This window comes from Lutra lutra, chromosome 5 (assembly GCF_902655055.1).
Source record: "Lutra lutra chromosome 5, mLutLut1.2, whole genome shotgun sequence".
Classification (NCBI taxonomy): domain Eukaryota; kingdom Metazoa; phylum Chordata; class Mammalia; order Carnivora; family Mustelidae; genus Lutra; species Lutra lutra.
The window spans coordinates 107240657-107262916 of record NC_062282.1 but is presented as its reverse complement, the minus strand read 5'-3'; the positions used below and the strand labels follow the sequence as shown (position 1 = coordinate 107262916).

General features: G+C 37.2%; 1 protein-coding gene across 3 annotated transcripts in view; it reads right to left on the bottom strand.

The window, feature by feature from the left end:
- The window catches only part of FAM151B (family with sequence similarity 151 member B), a 37165-nt gene that overhangs the window by 3567 nt on the left and 11338 nt on the right, over positions 1-22260 (bottom strand). For 2 of the 3 annotated variants that reach the window (XM_047731654.1, XM_047731651.1), the window contains exons 4-6: positions 15712-15929; positions 12010-12145; positions 892-2943 (exon numbers count right to left, since the gene is read on the bottom strand). In XM_047731654.1, the coding sequence (XP_047587610.1) occupies positions 2784-2943; positions 12010-12145; positions 15712-15929 (514 nt within the window). In that variant the 3' untranslated portion in view covers positions 892-2783. Of the gene's footprint in view, positions 1-891; positions 2944-12009; positions 12146-15711; positions 15930-22260 lie in introns of those variants that run through there. The other variant, XM_047731652.1, reaches the window with a different exon arrangement.

Sequence of the window (22260 nt, the reverse complement as noted above, 5' to 3'; positions counted from 1 at the left end):
TCTTCTAAATGCTTTAATTTTTTTTTAAAGATTTTATTCATTTATTTGACAGAGAGAGACACAGCGCAAGAGGAAACACAAGCAGGGGGAGCGGAAGAGGGAGAAGCAGGCTTCCCGCTGAGCTAAAGGCAGATGCTTAACGACCGAGCCACCCAGGCACCCCTCTTCTAAATGCTTTAGTTTTATCTTTCACATTTGGGCCCAAGATCCACCTCCAATTATCATTTGCATATGGTGTGAAGTAGGGATCAGTTATTTTTTTCCATGTGATTATCCATTAAAAATTTTTTTTTCATTAGAATACGTTTTACAATTCCCTTATATATTTTTGTTCCCAAGAATGATTTAAAATACACCTTTAAATCTTAACCTAAGGAATAATCAGCTGATAAATTTCTTAATATAAAAGCATTTTTCCTAAAGATTAGTATTTTAAAAAATATTATCAAGGGTCATGTGTTCCCTGGATGACTCAGTTGGTTAAACATTTGACTCTTGATTTCATCTCAGTTTGTGATTTTACGGTCATGAGATTGAGCCCTGTGTCTGGCTCCACACTGGGCGTAGAGCCTACTTAAAAGTCTCTCTCTTGGGGTGCCTAGGTGGCTCAGTGGGTTAAAGCCTCTGCCTTCAGCTCAGGTCATGATCCCAGGGTCTTGGGATGGAGCCCTGCATCAGGCACTCTGCTCAGCAGGGAGCCTGCTTCCTCCTCTCTCTCTGCCTGTTCTCTGCCTACTTGTGATCTCTGTCTGTCAAATAAATAAATAAAATCTTAAAAAAAATAAAGTCTCTCTCTCTCCCTCTCCTTCTGCACCTCTACCTCCCTCTAAAAAAAAAAAAAATATATATATATATATATATATAAATATATATGTGTGTGTGTGTATTATCAAGGGTCAGACAATCAAGTAGCAAAAATAATCTTCTGGACAAATTAGTTTTATTTAAAACTTCATTAAAATGCAGTTCATTCATAAATTCAACTCTATAATAGAGTGGTAATTTTAGAAAATTCATAAAGTAAACATTAATTTTTACTATAATTTTAAGAGTTATTCTTTGTTGCTATTGTTAAAATTTTGTAATTATAAAATTGCATTTTTGCTTTTGGCAAACAACCATAGAAAGTGAAGTTTTAGGTGTTATTTGATAAATAGCACTGCATTTAGTGGAGCTAAAATTTTAAGTGGAAATATAATTGTCTTCTTTAAATATATATCTACAATGTTTCATGTTATACCCCTTACTTCTCTATCTACAATGGACATGATCACATGACAGGTCTAGAAGAAGGGAAATAACTTTGTTGAGTACCTTCTGTGTATTAAGCATTGAGCTAGATGCCTCTATTCCATGAATCTCAATCTTCATAACAACTCTTCAAAAGAATCCTCATTTTCCCTCCATTTTTTAGGTAAGGAAACCAAGACTCAATGGGGTTAAATATTTCCCAAAATCTATAGCTAGGAAGGGAAAGAAGTGGGGCTGTAAGGGAAGTCTATCGGAATTCAAAACCCAAGCTCTTTTCTCTATACACTACTATTCTCTGGGAGAAAATGGTTGATAAACAAAGACAAATTATGTATCTTAGGACATTCATTGGTAAGTTTCTTTTCAATAATGAAAGAAGTAACGTGTTTTTCTGAATACCTTGCTTAAGATTATGGCATACACTATAAAGGACAGTTAAGAATGTTCACTTACCATGAAGGACTTTATATAACCTAGCTGAGCAGATAAAACTAACATGTATGACATAATTAGTGAACAATATCAAATAGTTCAAATTAACTGTTAAAGTAAGATCTGGAGACCATTGTTGTTGCAGGCATTTTTGAAATGATGACCACACTGAAGGTCACTGAGGTAATATTTAGAGTGGGCTACATTATGAAAGATCTTGAAAGAGTTAAACTTAATAAAGTGACATTTAAGAGACCCTTGGAGCTTTCTGATCTTGCCAGAGGTGCTTACAAAAGTTTTCTTCAGCAGAAATACTCAGCGTATTTCTGAGTAGAATGTGAACAATGAAGTCATGAAGAACTTTTTAAAATTCTAGCAGTAAAACAAGGGCCTGAACTAAGGTGGTCCTGGTGATAAACTTGAAAATCAAATGATATGTTACTAGGATTAAGATTCTCCTCTCCAGGAGGATTGTACTTACTACAGATAAAATACTATAATTGAAACAAAGAATATAAAAAAACATATATAGTTGTCAGCATGCTCTCAACAATATGGAAATTCTAGATCCATCTAATTTAATCTATATTGTTTTCAGTAAATGGATTTTATTCTGTTACAACAAAGCTGCTCACCTCTGTGAAAATTAAAACATCTTTAAAGCCCTCTTACTCTTCCTTAGTCTCGGAAATAACCAGTTTTTCAGGAAAAAAGAAAGAAGGTACCATAAATTAGTGGAATCTCTGTAATGCAAGGCCAACCAAAATGTGATTTATACCTGTATCACATGGAATGTGATTATAGGTTATGACATGTAAATTCTTTCAATTACCTTCAATATATCAAAATTACATTTTATAAAGGGGTTTAAAACATAATTGTCCTAAATTATTATTAGACCAGGCCCACTGAAATCTTTTCTTTTCAAATCTTTTAAATACATACAGTATCATAAGGATATAAGCCTAATAAAATAAGCACTAAGTGTTTTTTGATTAGATGAATTAGAGCATATCATCATCATAATTTATATGGTAATTAATTCAGACCAAAGCAGAGGGTTATGAAACCAAAACATGAAATAATTTAGAAGAATCCTCTTAGAGATTAACTTTGACTCCAATGGCTTGTTTAAATTCATGGTTTTGTGGTTCCAAGATATCATAGAAAACTTGTTTTTTGTCAAAATGGTCTCTAATGCAAAGCAAATCTTCAATGGAATAGTTATCATTTTTCCCAGTCCAAATAGTCAGGCTGTACCTGCATTAAAATAAAACAGAATTTTATACTGAAAAGTAAAAGATAAGAAACAGTGATAAGGAATTCCAATAAGCCTAAAAATAGTTACTCTCATTTATCTTTAACCCAAATTCACACAGACAAAAAAATTAATTAGCAGTGCTGGAACATATAGTTCCTGTTTCATTCCTTCATGAACATCAAAAGGACTAGAGAGAAAAAAATTCACATTGCCATCATCTAAATTAGGTAACTGCTATATCTGAATTACAGGAATGTGAAATGGCTTTGGAAACCCAGACTGGTAACCCTGAAAATGGGCGAAATTTTGGACAAAAAAACTGAAGAGATTATAATGCTGAATAAAGAATTTGTTCCCTACACAAAACCTACAGCTCTAATTTGGGTTTTTTTTTCAGTAGCCTAGGTAGAGTCAAAGGCATGACTGCAAGGGACTATGAAGAGATACAAATGTCACTGACATTACCAACATTCCTATTCACTTACATGTGGCCCCACTCTCCCTTCTGGGGGTGTCTGTATGAGATATAAGACTGCCAAGGGATGTCACTAAGGATGCCAAACAGAATAAATTTAGATCCATTTCTGGGCGTTAAAAAAACAATAATAATATATGCAGATTTATCATGGATGTTAAGAATATACTCAGAATTTTAAAGTTATTTAAATTATATATTTTCATTTCTTCCAGTAGACATTACTTCTATTACAAAACTATTGCATCAGAGTCTAAGAAAATGCAAAGCTGCTAAGTAGTTCCACACTTATTTTCCCCATAAACATTTCAGAATGCAGGAAAAAAATCTCCAAAGTCCTTCTTCTACTACTACTAAGAAAGTCTAACCAAGGTATATGTTCTTGCTATGTTGGCACATTCCGGTCCTTGAGGATTGTGATACCATTCTAGAGATGCACTTTGAATTTTATGTGGAATTTTATTCCACAGCAGCATTTGGTTTTAAGCTACAGGTGAGGACACACACAGACACACACACCAATGAGAATTTCTTTAAGATCTATATTTTTACGACTTACCAAGACTGAATCAGAAGGAATTTAAAAATCTGGATGGATTAACTACTAGTAAACAAATTGAATCAACAATTAAAAAATCTCCCAATGAAGAAAAGCCCAGAACCAGATGGCTTTTGGTGAATATTTCCAAACGTAAAGAATTAACTTCTCCAACTCTTCCAAATAACTGAAGAGCAAGAAACAATCCCAAATTTATTTTACAAGACCAGCATTATCTTGATACCGAATCCAGAAAAGGACACTATTAGTAAAGAAAACTGTTAAGTCAATATCCCTGATGAATATAGATGAAAAAATTCTCAATTAAATACTACCAAACCGGGGCGCCTGGGTGGCTCAGCGGGTTAAAGCCTCTGCCTTCGGCTCAGGTCATGATCCCAGGGTCCTGGGATCGAGCCCCACGTCGGGCTCTCTGCTCAGCAGGGAGCCTGCTTCCCTTCCTCTCTCTGCCTGCCTCTCTGCCTACCTGTGATCTCTGTCTGTCAAATAAATAAATAAAATCTTTAAAAAAAAAATAAATACTACCAAACCGAAGTCTGCAGCACAACAAAAGAATCATTCACCATGATTAAGTGGGATTTATCCCTGTGATGTGAAGATAGTTCAACACACACAAATCAATGTTATACATCACATTTAATAGAATGAAAGAATAGAATCATACGATCATTTTAGTAGGTGCAGAAAAAGCATCTGACAAAATTCAACATCCACTCATGAAAGAACTCAATAAATCAGGCTCAGAAGGAACATATCTCAACAATAAAGGCCATTTATGACAAGTCTACAGCTAACAACATACTCTATGATGATAGGATGAAAGCTCTTCTAAGATCAGAAACAAGACTAGGGAGCTTACTCTCACCACTCTTATTCAACATAGTCTTGAAAGTCCTAGCTACAGAAATGAGGCAAGAAAAAGAAATAACAAGTGTAAGAATTAGAAAGAAGTCAAATTGCCTCTATTTGCAGATGACATGATTCTGTACATAGACTTTGTATAGAGACTCAACCAAAAACCTGTTAGATCTAATCAATGAATTCAGTAAAGTTGCAGGATACAAAATTAATTTACAAAAATCAGTAGCATTTCTATACACTAACAGTGAAATTTCTGAAGAAGAAATAAATTGATCTCATTTACAATAGCATCAAAAATAGTAAAAGACATGGGAATAAATTTAATCAAGAGGTAAAAGATGTTTATGCAAAAATTATGACACTGATGAAAGAAATCAAAGAGGACATAAATAAATGGAAAAATATTCTGTCTTCATGTATTAGAAAAATTAATACTAAAATGTTAATACTACCAAGAGATTCAATGCAATCCCTATCAAGATTCCAATGGGATTTTTGACAGAAGTAGAAAAAACTCTCCTAAAATTTATATGGAACCACAAAAGACCCTAAATAGCCAAAGAAATCTTAATAAAGAAGAACAAAGCAGGAGGCATCATACTTCCTCATTTCAAATTATACTATATAGCAATAGTCATCAAAACAGTGTGGTAGTGGCATAAAAATGGACAAATAGGGGCGCCTGAGTGGCTCAGTGGGTTAAAGCCTCTACCTTCGGCTCAGGTCATGGTCCCGGGGTCCTGGGATCGAGCCCCTGGGATCGAGCCCCGCGTCGGGCTCTCCGCTCAGCGGGGAGCCTGCTTCCACCTCTCTCTCTCTCTGCCTGCCTCTCTGCCTACTTGTGATCTCTGTCTGTCAAATAAATAAGTGAAATCTAAAAAAAAAAAAAAAAAAAAAAAAAAAGAAAAATGGACAAATAGACCAACAGAACAGAATCAAGAGCCAAGCATATATGTCAACTAATATTTGACAAAGGAGCCAAGATTACTCAATGGGAAAAAAAGTCTCTTCAATAAATGGTGCTAGGATAATTAGATAGTCACGTGTAAAAGAATGAAGCTGAACCTGTATCTTTTTTTTTTTTAAGATTTTTTAAATTTATTTGACAGAGAGAGAGAGAGATCACATGTAGGCAGAGAGGCAGGCAGAGAGAGAGGGGAAGCAGACTCCCTGCCGAGCAGAGAGCCCAATGTGGGGCTCGATCCCAGGACCCTGGGATCATGACCTGAGCCGAAGGCAGAGGCTTAACCCACTGAGCCACCCAGGTGCCCCAAGAATGAAGCTGAGCCTATATCTTATATCAGACACAAAAATTAACTTGAAATGAGTTAAAACAATTAAATGTAGGATCTGAAACCATTAAACTCCAAGAAGAAAGCAGAGGAATAAAGCTCCTTGACATGGGTCTTTGTAATGATTTTTTTGGATATGATACCTAAAGCACATGAAACAAAATAAAAAATAATCAAGTGGGACTAAATCAAACTAAAAGGCTTCTGCACAGCATAAAAAAAATCAACAGGGACGCCTGGGTGGCTCAGTTGGTTAAGCCACTGCCTTCGGCTCAGGTCAGGATCCCAGCGTCCTGGGATCAAGTCCCACATCAGGCTCCTTGTTCTGTGGGGAGCCTGCTTCTCCCTCTGCCTCTGCCTGCCACTCTGTCTGCCTGTGCTCGCTCTCTCTCTCTCTCTCTGACAAATAAATAAATAAAATCTTTAAAAAAAAAATCAACAAAGTGAAAATAGCCTCTGGAATGGGAATGGGTAAAAATATTTGCAAACTATAGATAAGGTGTTAATATCCAAAATACATAAAGAACTCAGAAAAAAACTAATGGTAACAAATTAAAATTAAAAAAAAAAACCCCATTTTAAAAATGGGTTAAAAGAAAAAAAAAGACCTAAACAGACATTTTTCCAAAGAAGATATATGAAAGGCCAACAGGTACATAAAAAGATGCTCAACATCATCAGTCATTATGGAAATGTAAATCTAAACCACAATGACATACCACCTTATGCAGGTTAGAATGGCTATCATCAACAAACCAAGAGATAACAAATGCTGGTGTGGATGTTAAGAAAAGGGAATCCTTGTGTGCTGCTGGTGGGATTATAAATTGGTTCAGCCACTATGGAAAATAGTACAGAGGAGCCTCAAAACTACCCTATGATCCAGCAATTCTACTTCTGGGAATATATCCAAAGGAAACAAAAACATTAACTTGAAAAAATATCCACACCCTCATGTTCACAGAACCATTGTTTACAATAGCCAAGACATGGAAACAACCTAAATGTCCATCAATGGATGAATGGATAAAAAAGGTTGTGGTATATACATTTATACAGTGTAGTATTATTCAGCCATAAAAAAATGAGGAAACCTCGGGACGCCTGGGTGGCTCAGTTGGTTGAGCAGCTGCCTTCGGCTCAGGTCATGATCCCAGCATCCTGGGATCGAGTCCCACATCGGGCTCCTTGCTTGGCGGGGAGCCTGCTTCTCCCTCTGCCTCTGCCTGCCATTCTGTCTGCCTGTGCTCGCTCTCTCTCTCCCTCTCTCTCTCTCTGATAAATAAATAAAATCTTAAAAAAAAAAATGAGGAAACCTTACCATTTGTGACAGCATGGATGGACCTTGAAGGCATTAGCTAAGTAAAATAAGTCAGACAGAAAAAGACAATACTGTACAATCTCACTTACATGTAGAATCTAAAAGGAAAAAAATCCTCATAAACAAAGAGATTAGACTTGCAGTTACCAGATATAGAGGGTGCGGAGGGGGAAATGGGCAGGTGGTCAAATGTACAAATTTACAGTTATAAGGTAAGTACTAAGGATCTAATGTACAACATGATGCCTAGAGCTAACATTGCTCTATGATTACATAGGCAAGTTTTTTAGAGAGTAAATTCTGAGTTCTCATCACAAGGAGAAATCGTTTTTCTTTTTCCTTATCTTCATTCTTTTTATTGTATTTATATGGGAAGACAGAGGTTAACTGAACATCTGAACATGTGGTGGTAATCATTTCACAATATAAATAAATCTAACCATGATGCTGTACACCTTAAACTCATACAGTGATGGAGGCATCTGGGTGGCACAGTTGTTTAGGTGTCAGACGCCTAGTTTTGGCTCAGGTTGTGATCTCAGGATCGTGGAATCAAGCCTCAAGTTGGGCTCCATGCTCAGCACGGAGTCTTCTTAGGACTCTTTCTCCCTCTCCCTCTATCCCTTCCCGCTGGGTCACTCTCCCTCTCAAATAAATAAATAAATCTTAGAAAAAGACTTATACAGTGATATAATTTCATTTATTTCTCAATAAAACAAACAAAAATACTAAAAAAAACCCTGTATTTTTTTTTGCTAAAATGGCATCTTTATTATTTTATTTGAACACAATGGTGACTAACCTTATGATAAACAGATAGGAATTCAGACTAAAAAAGGAGCTCTCCAGTCTTACTCTGCCTCTTTTAATCCTCTCTCTATTATATTTAAAGTGAAATAGGAAAAAAAATTACCTCAGGCTACCTAAATTATATTTATTCAAATCAATTCTCAGGTTTCATTTTTAATCCCTTTTTATTGTGAAATTATACAGGAAAAATGCATAATACATAAATATGCATTTTAATGAATTATTATAAAATGAACTCTAGTTAACCAAAACACAAATCAAGAAGTAGAGAACCACCACTACACTGGGAAGTACTCATATGTCACTCTATAATCAACATTTCCTCTACCCTGGACTGCTCACAATCTTGACCTTTGTGGTAGTCATATTCTTACTTTTCTTTATTTACTATCTATATAGCCATCCCTAATCAGTACAGTTTAATTTTTGCCCGTTACTTAATTTTATATAAATGGAATCATATGATGCATAATTTTTTTTGGTCTTGCCTCCTTTTTTTTTTAAAGACTTCATCTATTTGGGAGATGGAGAGAGACAGAGAGAGCAAGCACATGTGCACCAAGTGGGGGAGGGAAAGAGGGAGAAGCAGACTCTCAGCTGATCGGGAAGCCTGATTCAGGGCTTGATCCCAGGATCCAAGATCTGACCGAAGTGGAAGGCAGATACTTAATCAACTGCATGTAAAGAAGTGAAGAGAATCTGCCCATGTCTGTAGATGACAGAGAAAGCCTACCAAAGACATTGCTAGATGAGGGGCTCATTCTACCTAAACACTTTGCAACAGTGGGAATGGCATCCCTGAGCTACAAGTGGAAGCTTTCTTCAATTAGGTTTGGTCCCAAGAAGCTATGAAGATAAGGAAAGAGTGAACACGGAAAAGCCATAGTTTAGGTATCAGACTATTCCTGTAGTAACTCAAAATTTAAAATTTAAGCAACAGATAAAAGATTTTACTTAGAGGGGTGCCTGGGTGGCTCAGTCAGTTAAGTGTCTGCCTTCAGCTCAGGTCATGATCTCAAGGTCCTGGTATGAAGCCCTGCATCGGGCTCCCTGCTCAGCAAGGAGCCTGCTTCTCCCTCTCCCTCTGCCGCTCCCCCTGCTTGTGCTCTCTCTCTCTCTCTCTCTGTCAGATAAATTTTAAAAATATTTAAATTTTTAAAGGGGGGGGGCGCTTGGGTGGCTCAGTGTGTTGGGCCTCTGCCTTTGGCGTGGGTCATGATCTCAGGGTCCTGGGATCGAGTTCCACATCGGGCTCTCTGCTCATCGGGGAGCCTGTTTCCTCCTCCTCCTCTCTTTCTCCCTCTCTGCCTGCCTCTCTGTCTACTTGTGATCTTTCTCTGTCAAATAAATAAATAAATAAATCTTTAAAAAAATAAAACCTAGATAATGGATTTATCTTTTTTTTAGAAACCAGCTCTTAGATTTATTCATATTTTTGATTAATGATTCACTAATTTGTCTTTTATCCTTTAAAATTATGTTTTATATAGCTTCATAATTTCTTGAGTTGGATGCTTTACTTTCATTTTTATATTTATTAACATATTTATATTTATTAATGCAAGTATTTAAGACTTTTCTTTTTTCTCTGACCACTGCTTTAGCAGTGTCCCATTGTTCCTTTTGTGTAGGTTTTCATTATTGTCAATTTGTATCACACAATTGTAAGTTTTTCCTCAAAAGTTTTTTTAAGATTTTTTTAATTTATTTGACAGACAGAAATCACAAGTAGGCAGAGAAGCAGGTAGAGAAAGAGAGAGGAGGAAGCAGGCTCTCTGCTGAGCAGAGAGCCCGACGTGGGGCTCGATCCCAGGATCCTGGGATCATGACCTGAGCCAAAGGCAGAGGCTTAACCCACTGAGCCACCCAGATGCCCCTCCTCAAAAGTTGTTTTAAGAGAAATTTTTTAGGCATCTAGGTAGTAGAATTATTTTTTATTTTGGGTTTATTATAGTTTCTGGGTTTACTGTATTATAATCAGAAAACATCTTATTTTACTTTGTAGATTTTCTTAAGGGCTTCATATATAGGTATTTGTATGAGTTCATGTATTGTATAAGGATATAGTTCAGCTGTTATAATAGAAACCTAAATTAAAAATAGCTTAAACAAGCCTAGCTCTCTTTCTCACATAGCTGGAAAAGCACAAATAATTCAGGGCTGATTTTGTGCCTCCACATGTCAAGGACCCAGAAGACTCCTACCTTGATGCTCTTGCTTTCCTTAGGATATTGCCTTCTCTAGTTTATTGTGCATCTAGTTTAATCAAGAAACAAGACGGAAAGCTCAAATAAGGAAAATAAGAAAATAAAGACATAGAAATGTGGGAGCCAAGAGCAGGCCACCCCAAGATGGCACAAACATTATTTTGTGTAAAAAAACAAACAAAACCTCAGCAGATACAGGAAAATCTCTTTACCTCCTCCTCAACAGCCAGCTTGTACCAGGAAGAGAGCTATTAACAGAGATTGCTCTTAACAGAAACTTACCTACATAATAGGTATTATTTATTATATTATAGTATAGTGTAGTAGTAGTATTATATTATACATAATATATTATAAATTTATTATATTATTATAAAATATAAAATTTTATTATAAATATATTATTCAATTTATTATATTTATTATTTTATTTTAGAAGATTAAAATAGTATATAACCCTATAAACCCATTCATTCTCTGGAACACTTTCTTCCCTGCATTTCTGAGGTAGCTATCTTAATTTGAGCTCAAGTAAAAAAAATATATATATTTTTTAATATTAGACTTCTTTCTCTGGTAACTTTGCAGCGAGAATAGCTTCTAAGTTTTGTGCCTTACTAAGAAAGGTCTTCTCCACTCTAAAACTACAGAAAATATCATATTTTTTCTTTGTGTATTTAATGCTTGATTTTCAAGTCTTTAATTCACCTGGAATTCATTTTGGAAGAAAGATGAATGAAAGGTGCCAGGTTTTTTTTTTTTTTTCTGCACAGTTGGCCTATTCTCACATACCATACTGAACTTTTGCACCAATGATTTGAAATGCTAGCTTTCCCTAAACTAATTTCCATGATAGATTTGGGTTTATTTCTGGATTTTCCTTGTTCTACTAACTAGTATATTAAAAAGACAGTATCAAAATTGTTTCAATATCTGTACATTTATAATCTCTTTTGATATTTAAGAGGTAGTCCAACTAATTTTTATTATATATTAAAATGATAAAATTTTTATATGGAAGAAACTTCTGAAATTTAGAATTCAAAGAGAAACTATTTTATTGACTTAAAACTTTTTGAGAGTGTATAACATAATAGAAAAAGGACATTTACTGGGCACCTACTGTGTTCAGAAACTTTTGTGAGGAATAGAGGTGAAAGACATGATGTTATGTAAGTGAAGATTAATCAGGAGCTTCTTTCAAGTGAGGGGATTTGTTCACTTACACAATCAGTGTTCACTCTCTGCTCTCTGTCTCCATCTTTTTCTCACACAGTCTTTTTTTTTTACGATTTTATTCATTTATTTTTGAGAAAGAGAGTGCGCATGCATGAGTGGGGGAAGGAGCAGAGGCAGAGGGAGAAGCAGGGAAGCCTAATGTGGGGCTCGATTCCACAACTCTGGGAACCGAAGGCAGACACATAACCGACTGAGCCAGCCTGGCATCCCCACGCACTGTCTTTCCATAATCAGTTTTCATCCTCTGTCTCTTTCTCACACATCTCACACACATATGCTATTTTGTTAAACTTACACATACCTGTTTGATTTCTTTAACAGCCAAAGTAACTGAGAACAAGACTGCCTGACTAATGCTGCTCTGACAGGAAATGTTACAGGCTGATTTAGCTCCTTACATATATACTCCATTTCTTTCACCATTGTCCAACTGTAACCTGAAATGAAAGAAAGAAATTCAACTTTTCTAACTGGAATCCTAAAAGTCAGTTAAATAAAAAACTAAATTAAATTACCTGTGAGTAGGTAATTCATGGGTATTTTATAAAAAGCTCTATTCGGATTCAGAGTGAACTAAATTACCACTTAATACATGAAAATATTTTGAATGGAAAATAGAGACAAAAAATCAAGTCTAAAATCATGCCACAAGTGACTTAAGAGCAAATTTAATAAAACATTAAAATATTAAAAAGGTTTTACTAATCTCTCAAGGACAAAAAACTCAAACCTTTATACTATATTTATCTTAAAGATTCTAAGGCTCTTACCTTAGGTATATCTGGCTCATTTTCTTTTTAAAGATCTTATTTCTTTGAGAGGGAGAGAGTGAGTGAGAGCACAAGAGCAGCAGGAGGGAGAAGCTGATTCTCTGCTGAGCAGGGAGCTGGATGAAGGGCTTGATCCCAGGACACTGGGATTATGACCTGAGCTAAAGGCAGATGCCCAACAGACTGAGCCACCCTGGTGACCTTATCTCCCTTACTAATATTCTCTATAAACTTAGATTTTCTGGGAGTGTCTGGGTTTGGCTAGGCATCTGCCTTTGGCTAGGCATCTGCCTTCAGCTGAGGTCCTGATCTCAGGGTCCTGGAATCGAGCATGTCGGGGTTCGTACTCAGTGGGGAGTCTGCTTGTCTCTCTGCCCTTCCCCCTGCTGATGCTTGCTCTGTCTCTCTCTCTCAAATAAACAAATATAATCTTTTTAAAAAGGTACATAAATAAACTTAGATTTTCCATTGTGTTTGTTACTTATTTTTTTTTTTTCAACAGAAAGATGCTTGCTAGGTAGTAGATGTTTAAGAAATAATTATCTTCATGATTATTTTTTGGCTAGTCCAAACTACTTATACATTTATCTGAAGTAGAAATAGTAGAAAAATGACTTTCATTTTTTAAAAATAATTTTATTTAGGGAGCAAGAATGTATGCAAGTGGGGGAAGGTTAGAGGGAGAGGGAGAGAGAGAGAATCCCAAACAGACCATGCTTTTAGCATGGAGCCTGACACCAGGCTCGACCCCATGTCACTGAGATGATGACCTGAGCCAAAATCAAGAGTTGGATGCTTAACTGAATAAGCCACCAGGCATTCCCAAAATGACTTTTATATATGGGTTTTAAATCATGTTAAGAGACTGTGGAAAACACACTTGCTTTTTTATAAAAGCTTTGGGAAAAAAAATTATATTTTGGGGGGCACCTGGGTAGCTCATTCAGTTGAGCGACCAACTCTGGATTTCAGCTCAGGTCATGATCTCAGGGCTGTGAGACTGAGTCCCTTGTCAGGCTCTGCACTGGGTGTAGAGCCTGCCTGGGATTCTTTCTTCCCTCTCCTTCTGCCTCTCTCCCCCCTTCTCTCTCTGTCTCTAAAAAAATAGAAAAAAAATTATATTTTCAAAATAATAGCCTCTATGGGGCATCTGCATGATGCAGTGGGCTAAAATGCCCAATTCTTGGTTTTTGCTCAGGTGGTGATCTCAGGGTTGTAGGACTGAGCCCCGTGTTGCGCTCTACACTCAGTGTGGAGTCTGCCTCAGACTCTTATCTCCCTGTCCCTCTGTCCCTCCCCGACAGAATAAATAAATAAATAAATAACAGCCTCTATAAAAAACAGCCTATAAAAAGTACTGGTGAATAAAAGAATATTTTACAGAAAGCTTATGTGAATATGTTAGTTTAGCAGCTAAATTCCTCATAAAAGAAGGGCAATGTTCTGCTTTCCTTGAAAATCTGAAAATCTTTGTAATTAGAAAAAGGGATTGCTAACAGAAGCTACATTTGCATGACTATAAATTTATAAACTCTTTTCTAAATCTGTGAAACATGGGGTGTCTGGGTAGCTCAGTTGGTTGGGCATCTGACTCTTGATTTCTGCTTGGGTCATAATCTCAGGTTTGTAAGATCTGGCTCCAGCTCAGTGTGCAGTCTGCTTGGGATTCTCTCTTTCCTTCTTCCTCTGCCCCACCCCTCACTCACAAGCACTCCCTCTCTTTCTCTCTCTCTCTAAAATAAATAAATATTTATTTATAAGAAATAAAAAGTAAGGAAGTATAAAGCATATGTTGGTAATGACAAGAGGCTGATGGGAGAAAAGCAGCCTGGACACATTCAACAACAAAATGACTTCAAAATCCAGATATAGTCTAATTACTTAAAGCCTGAGGTTAAGCCAGAATTATACTAAACAGTGACAAAAGGAGTTTAGAATCAGTAAGGAAGTCGATAAACTATTTCTCATTTACCTTCTTTGAACACTTTGAATTACAAGCAATATTCTTTAATGAAGCTAATTAAAATTAAAATGCTTAAAAAATTAGAATTATGATAAGCATATTATTCTTTGTCTCAATCACATCAATTGTTGGTCCAGAGGGTTAGAACCTAAATGTCACTACTCACTAGATAGCAGTTACTCTGATCTTATGTTGGACTAAAAAGTTAACGTCTAAATACAATAATTGCAGGGGTGCTTGGGTAGCTCAGTCAGTTTGACCTTTGCCTTCAGCTCGGTCAAGATCCCAGGGTCCTGGAATCCAGCCCCACGTCAGGCCCTTTGCTCAATGGGGATCCTGCTTCTCCTTCTGGCTCTCCCCCTGCTTATGCTCTCTCTCTCTCTCTCTGTCAAATAAATAAGTAAAAGCTTAAAAAAAACAATAACTGAAAGTAAGTAAAAGATGAATTCCCTGAACGCAGGGTAAAGACTAACATCTCTATATGCTCTAAATACCTTCTTCATTTACTTTTACCATGTGGACAGGAGCTCCAGAGCATCTGATGGCTTTTGAGCTGTTTACCTGTAAATCACTGCCTAAGGATGTATGAAGAAATAGAAAGATGACCCCAAACAGCATAATCAGCTTCAACTGGGGGGAAAAAAGCTGAAATTCGGGTCCATCCTGAAGTGAAGAGACGAAAGGGAAGAAGGATCCAGCCTAGAGGAGAGTCTCATGGCCTCCCACTCCCCCCCCAGACAAAGAGATGAAACCAGCAAACTACTTATGGAGCCCTTTTCAATGTCCATGGAGTAGAACTTGGGCTCTTCAACAACACTGTCCCTCCTTCTGGCCTCACATCACGGGAGAAGTACTTCTTTATCGTTCATCTGATGTAGGAAGTTTGCTCCAAGGTAAAAAGGAACAACAACAAAAAAAGAGTATAGAGTGATTTGCAAGTTCAAAGAGACCAATTCAGGATTCGTTTAAAGTTTGTAGAGGCAACTTTGGTTAATCTAGACCATGCAAATTTCCCATCCAAGCTTGGTGATACAATGTCACCAACAAATGCAGTCCATCTGAAAGAAAAGAAAGAAGAGACATACAGATGCCTTAGGGCCAGAGCTTTATCTCCATTAGGCTCTTAGATTTTGGAATAAGAGTTTGGTTTTGTATTTAAACCTGTTATTTTTGTATTTTGAGCAGATTTTAATTTGACCCATAAGAAATACATTTTTTAGTATATGTGCTGCCGAAGCGAGCACAAGAAATACATTTTTAAAATTATTACCTTCATTGACTTTCTCAGGATGCCATCCTGTTGTCCAACCTAGGGAAAATGTCACATCTGGAAAGAAGGATGTCACCGTGTCTATAAAAGGTTTTGCATCCACTACCCTGCTATTTCCATTTGGACCAGGAAGAATATCAGCATTAATCCACACAGGACGTTTCAGATGCCTCTTCACATTTTCCAGGAGCATCATGGATGGTTCCACAGCTGCCAGACTAAAAACACAGTTGTTGTCAATGAGATACATTCCTAAAGTAAAAGTAAAAAGTTCTTTTAGACTAGTGGTTTCAATGTTTTCAACTTCCTAACAAAATTGTAATATGATAATGACTGAACTAAATAAAATCAAAGATCACATTAACACCAGAGGAGAAGTTAACATATGCCATATCTTAAATTGTTGACTTATACTTATTATTCATGAGGATACCTTAAGGGTTCTAAAAACACATGAAGAATGCCACTATTTGTAGAAAGACTGAAGTTTCAAAACTGTATTAGGAACACTCAGTATAAAATAATTTAAGAAAAGACATAAATACTCAGTCTTCAGAGAATCTATACATAAGATTTAAAAATTAGATATACTCATAACCTGAAAATTCACATTTATGAAAATACCTACAGTATACCTAGGCACTGTGTCTCTACTGGCTCATGATCTCAGAGAAAAGAGCCTCTATTCTTTCATGTATACTTTTAAGTTTGGATGCATAAACATATTTCTAAAACTGATTGCAAAGTATAAAATTATAACATCCTCTTAAAACTTTTATAAATTTCATTTTCACTTCATAAACATCTTTTCTGGAGTCTAGAGACAACCATATTTTAGTTACTATATTTATTTTTTAAAAGATTTTATTTATTCACTGGGCAGGGAGAGGGAGAGAGCACAAGCAAGGGGAGTGGCAGGCAGAGGGAGAGGGATAAGCAGATTCTCCACTGAGCAGGGCAGGAGCCCTGGGCTCATGACCCGAGCAGAAGGCAGACAATTTTTTTTCATTTTATTTTATTTTTTCAGTGTTCCAAGATTTATTGTTTATGCACCACACCCAGTGCTCCATGCAATACGTGCCCTCCTTAATACCCATCACCAGGCTCACCCATCCCCCACCCTCTCCCTTCCAAAACCCTCAGTTTGTTTCTCAGAGTTCACAGTCTCTCATGCTTCATCTCCCCCTCCGATTTCCCCCAATTCACTTTTCCTTTCCTCCTCCTAATGTCCTCCATGATATTCCTTATGCTCCACAAGTAAGTGAAATCATATGATAATTGACTTTCTCTTCTTGGCTTATTTCACTCAGCATAATCTCCTCCAGTCCCATCTATGTTGATACAAAAGTTGGGTATTTATCCTTTCTGATGGAGGCATAATATTCCATTGTATATATGGCCCATATCTTCTTTATCCATTTGTCTATTGAAGGGCATCTTGGCTCTTTCCACAGTTTGGCTATTGTGGCCATTGCTGCTATGAACATTGGGGTACAAATGGCCCTTCTTTTCAAGACATCTGTATCTTCAGGGTAAATATCCAGTAGTGCAATTGCAGGGTCATAGGGTAGCTTTATTTTTAATTTCTTAAGGAATCTCCACACTGTTTTCCAAAATGGCTCCACCAACTTGCATTCCCACCAACAATGTAAGAGGGTTCCCCTTTCTCCACATCCTCTCCAACACTTGTTGTTTCCTGTCTTGTTAATTTTGGCCATTCTAACTGGTGTAAGGTTGTGTCTCAATGTGGTTCTGACTTGAATCTCCCTGATAGCTAATGAGGATGAACATTTATTCACTTGTCTGTTGGCCATTTGTATGTCTTCTTTGGAGAAGTGTCTGTTCATGTCTTCCCATTTTTTTGACGTGATTATCTGTTTTTTGAGTGTTGAGTTTGAGGAGTTCTTTATAGATCTTGGATATCAGCCCTTTGTCTGTAGTGTCATTTATGAATATCTTCTCCCATTCTGTGGGTTGCCTCTTTGTTTTGTTGACTCTTTCCTTTGCTGTGCAGAAGCTTTTTATCTTGATGAAATCCTAAAAGTTTATTTTTACTTTTGTTTCCTTTGCCTTTGGAGACATGTCTTGAAAGAAGTTGCTGTGGTCTATGTCAAAGAGGTTACTGCCTATGTTCTCTAGGATTTTGATAGATTCCTGCTTCACGTTAAGGTCTTTTATCCATTTGAGTTTATCTTTGTGTATGGTGTAAGAGAATGGTCGAGTTTCATTCTTCTACACATAGTTGTCCAATTTTCCCAGCACCATTTATTGAAGAGACTGTCTTTTTTCCCACTGGATATTTTCTCCTGCTTTGTCGAAGATTATTTGACCACAGAGTTGCAGGTCCATATCTGGACTCTCCACTCTGTTCCATTGGTCTATGTGTCTGTTTTTGTGCCAGCACCATGCTGTCGTGGTGATCACAGCTTTGTAGTAAAGCTCAAAATCAGGCAACATGATGTCCCCAGTTTCGTTTTTCTTTTTCAACATTTCTTTAGCAATTCGGGGTCCTTTTGGTTCCATACAAAATTTAGGATTGTTTATTCCAGCACTTTGAAAAATGCTGGTGAAATTTTGATCAGGATGGCACTGAAAGTATAGATCGCTCTGGGTAGTATAGACATTTTAACAATGTTTATTCTTCCAATCCATGGGCATGGAATGCTTTTCCATCTCTTTGTGTCTTCTTCGATTTCTTTCATGAGTGTTCTATAGTTCCTCAATACAAATCCTTTACCTCTTTGGTTAGGTTTATTCCAAGGTATCTTATGGTTCTTGGTGATATAGTAAATGCAATCTATTCTCTAATTTCCCTTTCTATATTTTCATTTTTCGTGTATAAGAAAGCAACTGATTTCTGTGCATTGATTTTTTTTTATCCTGCCACATTACTGAATTGCTTATGAGTTCTAGTAGTTTGGGGGTGGAGTCTTCTGGGTTTTCCATATAAAGTATCATGTCATCTGTGGAGACAGAGAGTTTGACTTCTTCTTTGTCAATCTGAATACCTTTTACTTCTTTTTGTTTTCTCATTGCTGTTGCTAGGACTTCTAATACTATGTTGAAGAAGAGTGGTGAGAGTGGGCATCCTTGTCGTGTTCCTGATCTCAAAGGGAAGGCTGTCAGCTTTTCCCCATTGAGAATGATATTTGCTGTGGGTTTTTCATAAATAGATTTTATGAAGTTGAGAAACGGTCCTTGATCCCTATACTTTGAAATTTTAATCAGGAATGGATGCTGTATTTTGTCAAATGCTTTTTCTGCATCAACTGAGAGGACCATGTGGTTCTTCACTCTTCTCTTATTGATTTGTTCTATCACATTTATTGATTTGCAAATGTTGAACCACCCTTGCATCCCAGGGATAAATCCCATCTGGTCATGGTGGAAAGTACTGTTGGATCCTATTAGCTAGGATCTTGTTGAGAATCTTGGCATCCATATTCATCAGGGATATTGGTCTGAAATTCTCCTTTCTGATGGGGTCTTTGCCTGGTTTAGGGATCAGGGTAATGCTGGCTTCATAGAAAGACTCTGGAAGTTTTCCTTCTGTTTCTATTTTTTGAAACAGCTTCAGGAGAATAGGTATTATTTCTTCTTTGAATGTTTGGTAGTATTCCCCAGGGGATCCGTCAGGTCCTGGGATCTTGTTTTTGGGGAGGTTTTTGATCACTGCTTCAATCTCATTACTAGATATTGATCTATTCAGGTTGTCAACTTCTTCCTGTTTCAGTCTTGGAAGTTTATAGGTTTCCAGGAATGCATCCATTTAAAAGGCAGACACTTAACAAACTGAGCTACCAGGTGCCCCCTTAGTTACTACTTAAATAAAAAAGCAGTTTTACTCTTTTCTCTACATCTATTCTAACTGACATCTATAGATTTTGAAACAATAAGGTTATAATCAGCCTACATAAATATTACTTATTTTTAAAGATATATTTATTTACTTTAGAGAGAGCGAGTAGCGTGAGGGGCAGAGGGAAAGGAAGAGAGAAAATCCTCAAGCAGACTCTTTGCTAAGAGCAGAGCCCAATGTAGGACTCCATCCCAGGACCCTGAGATCATGACCTGAGCTGAAATGAAGAGTTGGATGCTTAACCAACTGAGCCATCCAGGCATCCCCATAAATTTTACTTTTTTAAAAAAATACACATATGAACTTTACTGGACTACTACACTATTTATAATTCTGAATCTCTTCTGAATCTTTAAGGCCTAAGTTTGCTTCTGAGAAAATTAGGTTTAAGTGACTACTACAGTGGGGGGCTAAGAGTTGGGGAGATGGCTGTCAGAGGGGAATATTCAGTATCCTCTCCTCACATTTCCAAGTTTCTTAGTGGATTCGAGTCCACCTGCCTATGCTTCCAGCACTCTTCAACTCACTCCTTTCAGGCCTCCTAGGATAAGAAGAAAAAGTAATAACTTCCCTATTTATTAGGTCATATTTATTAGTGAGAAAGGATACTATTCATTAAAACCAGGGGCGCCTGGGTGGCTCAGTGGGTTAAGCCGCTGCCTTCGGCTCAGGTCATGATCTCAGGGTCCTGGGATCGAGTCCCGCATCGGGCTCTCTGCTCAGCAGGGAGCCTGCTTCCCTCTCTCTCTCTCTGCCTGCCTCTCTGTCTACTTGTGATCTCTTTCTGTCAAATAAATAAATAAAAATCTTTAAAAAAAAAAAAAAAACAGAGGAAGCTAGTCTCCAGCCTCTCTTTCACTTTGCTCCTGTGTAGTGAACTTCTTTTTTAAAAATACATTTTATTTATTTTATTTATTTATTAGAGAGATAGAGAGAGAGCACAAGTAGAGCAGCAGGCAGAGGGAGAGGGAGAAGCAGGCTTCCTGCCCAGCAGGGAGCCTGATGTGGGGCTTGATCCCAGGACCCTGGGATCATGACCTGAGCCAAAGGCAGACACTTAACCGACTGAGCCACCCACGTGCCCCATGAATTTCTTTTTGTTCATTCTCTCTCTCTGAAATGGAGGCCCTAAATGTTAGTGGATTACTAAACTCTAATGCTGGACCTTGCAGACTTTAATTCAGATGCTATCATTTCTCTGTCTCAAATGCTTTCTGCCTTGATTAATATCAGTGCCATGTTAAAATACAATTCTGAGATCAGGCACCCCCATTTTTGGTAGCAAGCAACTTGTACCTGTGACCCCAGAGCTTGCTTATCCACAAGCCCTATAGCAGCAGCCAAGTTCCTGTGGGGTTCTGCTCTTCATGGGTGGAACAGGAAGAAAACCTGAATTAATTCACACATGTCTGCCACCAACATCTCTTTTTCCAGAAAGAATTCTGATTTCTTAAGAAATCTGGTGTCTGTGAAGGTTGGATTAAACACTAATTTCCAGCTTACATTCAGGGAGGAGATTCTTAGGCTTTCTCAATTTAGTAAGGTGATATAGGGCATTCAATAATGGCTTACTACTGGGTAACATCAGCAGACAGCATATTCTCCCCAAAATTGAAATCCCACCAGCATATATGAAGGGTCTACTATGTGCAAAGCACTGTGCAGTTAAACCTAAGGAGTTATGACATAGAACATAATGAAAAAGAATTTAATATATATATTCTATATGTAAACATTTTAATTATTGCTGATATAGACTATGTTAATTTTACTTGCCCTTATCAGTAACTTAAATAAGAAAAACAAAACCTCTATTAAGAAAAACCTAGGGGCGCCTGGGTGGCTCAGTGGGTTAAAGCCTCTGCCTTCGGCTCAGGTCATGATCTCAGGGTCCTGGGATCGAGCCCCGCATCAGGCTCTCTGCTCAGTGGGGAGCCTGCTTCCTCCTCTCTCTCTGCCTGCCTCTCTGCCTACTTGTGATCTCTGTCTGTCAAATAAGTAAATAAAATCTTAAAAAAAAAAAAGAAAAAAAAAGAAAAACCTAAAACTGGGGCGCCTGGGTGGCTCAGCGGGTTAAAGCCTCTGCCTTCGGCTCAGGTCATGATCCCAGGGTCCTGGGATTGAGCCCCACATCGGGCTCTCTGCTCAGCAGGGAGCCTGCTTCCTCTCTCTCTCTCTCTCTCTGCCTACCTCTCTGCCTACTTGTAATCTCTGTTTGTCAAATAAATAAATAAAATCTTTAAAAAAAAAAAAAAAGAATCACTATCCTGAAGGCCGGGAAGCCATTAAAAAAAAAAAAAAGAAAAAGAAAAACCTAAAACCTTACTGAAGAAAATAAAACCTTTGTGTTGTAATTTTTATTTTTCTGGAACAGAAAGCTGACAAAACAATGGTAAAATCCTTCTTGAAGAGTAAATGTCGAGGAAAAGCCCTAACATTTTTGGGGAAAAACAAAGGCTGAGGATGCATTTTGCCCAACAGCAACATATAAGGCATACTTCAAAGAAAAACAAACTATGTTTCAGATAAATTTTAGTACTTAGTTATTATTTGTATACCAAACAAAATAACTTAGAGCCATAAAATAAGAACCAGTAAAATTTGACTAATAGGTCCATCAGCTCCTTTTACAGAGGTAGCACAGAGTCTACAGTGTAAACTCTCCAGCCAGGCTGGCAGATTTCCTACCA